This window comes from Dipodomys ordii, unplaced genomic scaffold, assembly GCF_000151885.1.
Source record: "Dipodomys ordii isolate 6190 unplaced genomic scaffold, Dord_2.0 Scaffold4, whole genome shotgun sequence".
Taxonomy (NCBI): domain Eukaryota; kingdom Metazoa; phylum Chordata; class Mammalia; order Rodentia; family Heteromyidae; genus Dipodomys; species Dipodomys ordii.
The window spans coordinates 36400494-36408345 of NW_012267220.1; the positions used below are offsets into that span (position 1 = coordinate 36400494).

Consider the following 7852-nt stretch of genomic DNA (forward strand, 5'->3'; position numbering starts at 1 on the left):
GAAGTGGCGCTGTGGCTCAAGTGGTAGAGCGCTAGCCTTGAGCTGAAGAGCTGAGGGACAGCGCCCAGGCCCAGAGTTCAGGCCCCACGACCAGACCCAAAAAATAAAATAAAATAAAAGCTTAGGGTGTTAGAACTTGGGAGTTACCCTGTATTGCACTAAGTTGACTTTTTCAAATACATACAACTGACATTTTCTGTATAGCTTGAAGTTAGATCCCTACCACTTGAGCAAAACCTCCACTTATGACTTTTTGCTGCTTAACTGGAGATAAGCATCTCACAGATTTTTGTTCTCTGGCTGACTTAGAACTTCCATCTCAAATCTCAGCCACCAAAGTAGTTAGGATTACACCGACACCTAATTTTTTTAATTAAAATATCTAGGGCTAGGCAACAGTTTCTAGAGCTAGAAACAGTACAGATTCCACTCAATGGATGAATGGATCAAGAATGTGTGGTACACACGTACACACACACACACACACACACAGAAGTTTATTCATCCATTAGGAAGAATATCACATCATTTGCAAAGTGGATGGAACACTGTTATGTTTTCTCATATATGTGGAAGCTGGAACTAATTTATAAATGTACAAGTAAACACATACAGGGTTTTATGCAAGTGTATATAGATGTGTGGTATTGGAAGGAGAATTCAAATGATTTAATTTCTTAGAAAAACTCTCAGTTCAACAAAATCAATACCAAGAAAATGGAACTTGAAAAGTGTGAGGTTGGTATAGACTAATGGGGGGTGGAGAGGTTGGGGGGGAGAATGCAGTCAATTCTCAATGCAGATCTATGAAATTTAATAAAACTGAGGGGAGGGATTGTATTGAGAAGGATAGAGGAAAATGATGAAAATGGTGACAATGATCAAAATGCATTGTACTTACAAAATGATTTGTTGAACAGTAATTCCTCTTTGTACCTACATAAAGATAATAAAAATACAAGAACTGGATGGCAGTGGGTCACATCTGTATGCCCAAGCTACTCAGGAGGCTGAGATCTGAGGATCACATCAAAGCCAGTCAGGGCAGGAAAGTCTTGAAATTCTTATCTCCAATTAACCACAAAAAGCCGGAAGTGGTGCTGTGGATCAAGTGGTAGTGTGTCAGCCTTGAGCACAATAGCTCAGGGACAGCATTCAAGACCCAGAATTCAAGCCACAAGACCAGCAAAAAAAGAAAAATTAAAATAATAAAAATATCACTTAAAAAAATAGACAGGTGCTCACACCTGTCTATGGCTCACACCTTAATCCCAGCTACTCAAAGAAACAGATCTGGAACAAGGTTCAATGTAATCCCTGAAAAGAAGTCCAGGAGACTCTTATATCCAATTATCCACCAAAAAGTCTAGAGCACAAAAGCCCAGGGGCAGTACCCAGGCCTTGAGTCCTGGTACCTGTACCAAAAAAAGGAGAGAGAGAGAGAGAGAGAGAGAGAGAGAGAGAGAGAGAGTGTGTGTGTGTGTGTGTATGTACATAATATATATACACATAATATGCTAGAGATACAGCTCAGTGATATGCTTAGTGTATTATGAAACCATATGTTTAATTCCTAGAACCAAAAATAATCATTATCATTATCATAATCATTACCTAATTCAAACTAGGGAAATTACCATAAATGCAAACAGGCAAATGTTCTAGTAAGAACTTATATACTCAACTAACAGGTATACCACTGAATTTCACTGTATTTCTTATATTCCTATAATTAACTGTATTTCCTGTTTCCATGAAGTTAACCAATCATTGAATAGCAGTTGTAAGAAACCAAGTATATTTTAGTTGTAAAATTCCAAGTATATTTTGTTTAACTTTAGCCGTGATCAAAAAATGTTTTTGTCAGTTGTAGGGCTTAAACTCTGGGCCTGGGCACTGCTCTTCAGCTCAAGGCTAGCACTCTACCACTTGAGCCACAATGCCATTTGCAGTTTCCTGGTGGTTTATTAGAGATAAGAGTCTCATGGACTTTACTGCCCAGGCTGGCTTTGAACTGTGATCCTCAGGTCTCAGCCCCCTGAGTAGCTAGGATTACAGGTGTGAGCCACTGGCACCCAGCTAAACAAGTTATTGTTTAATACACTCTTTGAAAATGTCCAATAATATGGAGCCATTTTATGAATGGGATTATCTATCAATTTATGAATCCATGAGAAATCAGTTTAAAGATAACATAGGTTGAGTACTCCTTATCCAAAATGGTTGAGATCAAGAAGTACTTCAGATTTCAGAGTTAAAAAAAACTCTGTATAGATTTTAGAAATTTAGTATTCCTAGTTCAAAAAATTCTTCAAAATCCAAAACTACAGAAGATTCTAAAATATTCATGTAAGCCAGGTACTGATGGCTCATGCCTGTATTCCTAGCTACTCAAGGGTCTGAGATCTGAGGATTACAGTTCAAAGCCAGCCCAAGCAGAAAAGTATCTGAGATTCGTATCGCCAATTAACCACCAGAAAACCCCAGGTGTAGCTAGGGCTTAAAGAGGTAGAGTGCTAGCCTTGAGCAAAAAGGGTTAGGGGCAGTTCCCAGGCCCTAAGTTCAAGCCCCACAACTGACCAAAATATATATATATATATATATATATTATATATATATATAATGCATATATTATATATATTATATGTATTTTATTTATATATATATATATATATATATCATTTAAGCTTCAGAGAATTAATCTGGGGCTCAAAAAGAGCCCAAGTTCGAAGCATTTGATTTTTCAGATGGATACAGCCTATAATAGAATCCTTCTATTTCAAAGTTGACAGGGAAAATTGAAAATCAAAAAGACCTCTAAAAATTTCACCAAAGAAAAGGTGTAAAAATTTCACCAAAGAAAAGGTGTGCAACAATTTAAAGGTATAAATTAAAGCATTGCTACTGTCATTTGGGCTGGAGCTGGGCCTGGAGCTTGAACTCAGGGCTTCCCTGAGATATTCTGCTCAGGGCTAGTACTCTACTACTTAGACCACAACTCCACTCCCAGCTTTTGTGATTATTTGGAGATAAGAATCTTAAGGGACAAAATTTACTGTTAAGACTTCACAAGAAAGAAAATATAACACAACATAACAAAGTATGTACAATATGTACATCAAAACTCCCAACTTTCTAAAACTTTTATTATTAGTTATACAAAGAGGTTAAAATTCCCTAGGTCAGGTTATAAGTACATCTTGATCAATGTCACCCCTTAAATAGTTCTCTCTTTTTTCCCCCCTCTCATCTTTATGTAAAAGTTGAACTTGAGGGTAATGTATATTGAATATAAATGGCTGCATTTGCTCACTCTCTGCTCATGTGCCCTTTCCTTTGGTTCCCTCTCCCATGCCAACATGTTACTCCTTCCTGGTATTCATTTTGTTAAATAGTTTGTTAATTGTTCAGGAGTTACATTACTGGACTCATCTCCTAAGTGTAACATCATTTAGTCAGTTTATTTCTGGGTATGTGCATAAAACCCTGTATATTTTGTCATGGATGTTTGTATTTTTAATCTAGTTTCCACATATGAGATAAAACATGCTCTGTTTTGTCTGAGCCTGACTTACTTCACTTAATGTTTTCTAAGTCCATCCACTTCCCTGAAAATGACATAACATTAATCTTTCTGATAAATTCCATTGCATATATGTGCCACACTTTCCTGATCCACTCATTCACTGTAGGGAATCTGTGCTGATTCCATAACTTAGCAACAATGAATAATGCAACAATGATCATGGGTGTGCAAATGTCTTGCTGTATCCTAACTTGTCATATTCTGAGTTAGATGCCCAAGAGTGGTATCAGCTGGATCACGGGGTAATTCTACTTTTAGTTTTTTGAAGAAATCCTGACCCATTTAACTATTGGTATCACGAATAAATGTTTATACCAGATGCTGGTCGCTAATGCTTGTAATCCTACCTACTTAGGAGGCTGAGATATGATGATCAAGATTCAAAGCTAGCTGAGGCAAAAAAAAAAAACCTTGAGACTTTTTATATCTAATTAATTAGCAAAAAAAGCCAAGAGTAGAGGTGTGACTCAAGTGATAGAATGGCAGCCTTGAGTAGTAAAACCTAAGGGACAACACCCAGGCCCTAGTTCAACCCCCAGTACTGGCAGAAAAAAATTCATTCATTCATTAAGTTTAGGGTTTCATTATATACAAAGTAATACTTGATAGAAAGCTATAAAACAAACAGCTAGAAATAAAAATTGCTAAATTTGCTTAGTATCCTGTTATAGGTCATAAGAATTGTCTAATTTCTGTCTAATGATAACATAAAAAAACATGGGAAAAAAAGAAAATTCTTAAGTTATCTACTTCTTTCAAATTCAAATTCCTTGCATTTGAAAGCTCATCAACTTCTAGTAATTAGGGACCCTAAGAATCTTAAATCAATTTTGTTAATTTGCGCTAGAGCTGCGCCTGGAGCTTGATTGAACTCGGGGCTTCCCAGAGATTTTTTTGCTCAAGGCTAGGACTCTATTACTTAAACCATAGCTCCACTTCCAGCTTTTGAGATTAATTGAAGAATCTCACAGACTTTCCTGCCATGGCTGGCTCCAAACCATGATCCTCAGATCTCAGCCTCCTGAGTAGCTAGAATTACAAATGTGAGCCACCAGCACACGGAACAATTTTTAATTCTAAGCCAACCATGGTCTTGAGTCTATATCAACATTATATATCTTAAAGCTTATATACCAAATATTTTATACCAAATACTTTAAAGTACCAGACTAACATCTATTAAGTTCTCATAGGTAGAACACATCAATAAAAAATCAGAAGGAAGCACTTCACAAAAGTTCCTGAGCACATACTTGAACACAACTTCTACATAATTTCCAGAAATGTAAATTTGCAGTATGTTATTCTCATCAGCTCTGTGAACACTGATGAATACACATTTCTTACCTTATCCTTTTCATGTGGAAGCAGTGACACTGGAGGTAAACAGGAAAGAGACTCACAACTCTCTTTCCCATCAGCATTGGTTGCTTTAGTGTTGAGCCTATAAAGAGGTCCATCTTTAAGGAGTCTGCCGTGGCCAACGGCACGTTTGATAGCCAATCGTAACTGCTGGTGAAAGCCAGAGGTAGAACTGCCTCCAAATAATGCAGACACATCTTTCTGACCTTTCAAAAAGCGTTCAATGCTTTTTAAAGTTGAGCCACTGGACTCTGCCAAGCCATCAAATGCCCGTTTGATCAATTTACTCCAATCTACATTTTGTTTATTATCCAATTTTCCATGGTTTCGAGGTTTAGGAAGTGCTATTCGCCCAGGATTATCAGGATCTTTATAGGAATTGAGTCCTTTGTTTGAGACTTTCAAAATTGTTCCATCTTTAACACTCAATTCTAACTGTTCTAGAACAGTTTTTCGATCTAAGCCATGGGATGAGGACACTGCATTGCATATCCTTTCTTCTGAAGGACGCTGTTTCTGCTTCTTCACTTTTTTGATGGCCTCCAAAATCCACTCGGTATACAGCGGGTTAGCGAGTTTTACCATGGTGAAGGATTCTGTATATCCATAGAGTCGTTATCCCTTATCTTGATGCTGAGTAAGTTTCACACCATGGAAAACAAGATCCTCGGAGGCTAGTAACCAGTTAACCATAGCATACAAGTTTTCTGGCCTCAGTCCTCCTTTCACAAAATAGAATGCCTTCCCACTTCTACTTTAGAAACCAAACCAACTGATTATTTGAAATGTCTTCAAACTTCTCAATAGCACTACCCATGAGTCTCTTCATAGAAAAGTTGTAAGAATTCCATACATCTCACTCCCTGCTTCAGAGCAGAAATTGTACATCTTATGCCTGTAAAACAATTAGAACGATGTCAAATTTCTATCAAGACTTCTACAAATAAGCTGTAAGTTGAAACATCCTTTTAAAAGCAATTAAATAGCAAAGTGCTTGTTGAGCAGTCCTCTTAAAGAATTTTAACACATTTCTATTAACATTCCAAAGTAACCAATGTATTAAATCATTAGGGCAAAACAGAAAAGGGGAAGAGGGATACAATGAGAAAACAAAATGAGATGGTCTATAAATGACCTTAAGCTACAACTAACCAGAGGGGTGCTGGCTATTCTGTCCTCTGCAATCTCTGCTCATCAGTCTATGAATTTCAACTCTTCCTCCACATCTTTCCCCAACAAACTATTCAGCACTTCAACAAGTATGTGGATTAGTAGAAAGAATCCTGCAATGAAAGTAACAGTGAATACTTCATCTTTCAAAACTCCAGATACAGTGGATAAAAATAGTAAGAAAAATACTGAGATTATAACTACTTCATAAATTAAAAGAACAGGAAATACAAGAATCACCGACAAGAATTCATAACCGAAGTACAAAATTATTGCTTTCATTGAAATAAAAACATTAAAAATAGCCCAGTGCAAAAGTGCTTTTTAAAATAATCCAATTTCACTTAAATTTTAACTATTATCTACATATATACTGAAGAGAGAAACAACTAGCAAATTTCTAGAATCATTGGAATTAAATACACATACTGTGTATCAAATGTACAGAGCAGAAAAAATGTATAGGCTATTTGTGAGCCTAGAGAAAAATGAATTTGGTAAAAGAATTCAAGCTGGCAGTCTCAAAGTGAACACTAATAATAAAACAAAGGCATACAAATATATTGCCTCTCTAGTTCAACTAAAATTTTCTCATAGAAAAAAACCCAGACATGCATTTTTAATCACTGAAATGGATTGTGAACCCAAATTATTCCTTTGCCTCCAAAACAAAGTTTATTTTTTAAAGAACTTCTGTTATTCTGTGGAGCATCTACACTAATTATAATATGAACAATGCTAGAAAAAAATGTCCCCTACCAACTATTTAAGCAAGAGAAAAATCTACTAGGTATTAGGAAGGAGATAATACTAATAACTCTGATAAGAAAGTAAAGACTGAAGCAAAACACTCAAAGCAGAGCCAAGACTTACTCTAAAATTAGCCGAGTAAAAAGAAGCCCCCTGAGAAAACTTTGCTTCATGCTGGTGAGGGTCTCAAGAGGATAGAAATCAGAGTATTATAAGCATTACATAATGAGAAGCTATATGAGAAGCTACATCCTGGGTTAAGATGCTGGGCACAACCTAATCGATTAAGCTCGCGGGTACAGGATGAATGACAGCCACTCATTGTTTCGCTGGCTGGGACTCTCATCAGTTTCCAGGTCGGTGGAAGGAAACATGCCCAGGACTTGAACCTTAACTCTCAGAAAGTACACCGGCAGCTAGAAAGAAAGCCCAGCTGGCTCCCCTGACAGTCCTTCCCGAGCGTCCTTATTTCCCACCTCCAAGCATATTTTCGCGCTCTCTTTTTAAAGAGCGAGAAACTTTAAAAACTTGAAACGCCACAAGCCTGCAGCTTGCCAATGGGCTGCTCCGCTGTTTCCATTTGGAAACAGAACCCGAAGAGTAAGTTAACAATGAAATCACGTGGAGTTCAGAGCACCGTCTCCCCGATCTCCAGCTCCTCCAAAACCTAAGCTCCAAGGGACCGGCTCGCAGGAGGCGTGGAGGGCACACAGGTTGCTGGGGCGCTTGACAGGTTGGGCAACTACGGTCCAACGCGACTGAGGTTGACAGGCAGCCCGCCACCTCCCAACCCGGCGCCGGGGCTGACAGCCCGACAGACACAACACCACACGTGCTGCCTCCTCCGCACCACAACACCCACCAGCCTGTCACCCACTTGCCGTTCAGCCCCGCTCGGGTCTCCGCGCCCTAACCAGGCGTGGAAGAGTGCGCGCCGCGAGCGCGGAGAGCCAGGCCGGGCGACCGGCGCAGGTGGGGCTGACG

General features: G+C 38.4%; 1 protein-coding gene across 2 annotated transcripts in view; it reads right to left on the reverse strand.

The window, feature by feature from the left end:
* The window catches only part of Kat6a (K(lysine) acetyltransferase 6A), a 117003-nt gene that overhangs the window by 108672 nt on the left and 479 nt on the right, over positions 1-7852 (reverse strand). For both annotated transcript variants that reach the window (XM_013025845.1, XM_013025854.1), the window contains exon 2: positions 4934-5843. In XM_013025845.1, coding sequence (XP_012881299.1) covers positions 4934-5533 — 600 coding nt within the window. In that variant the 5' untranslated portion in view covers positions 5534-5843. The remainder of the gene's footprint in view (positions 1-4933; positions 5844-7852) is intronic.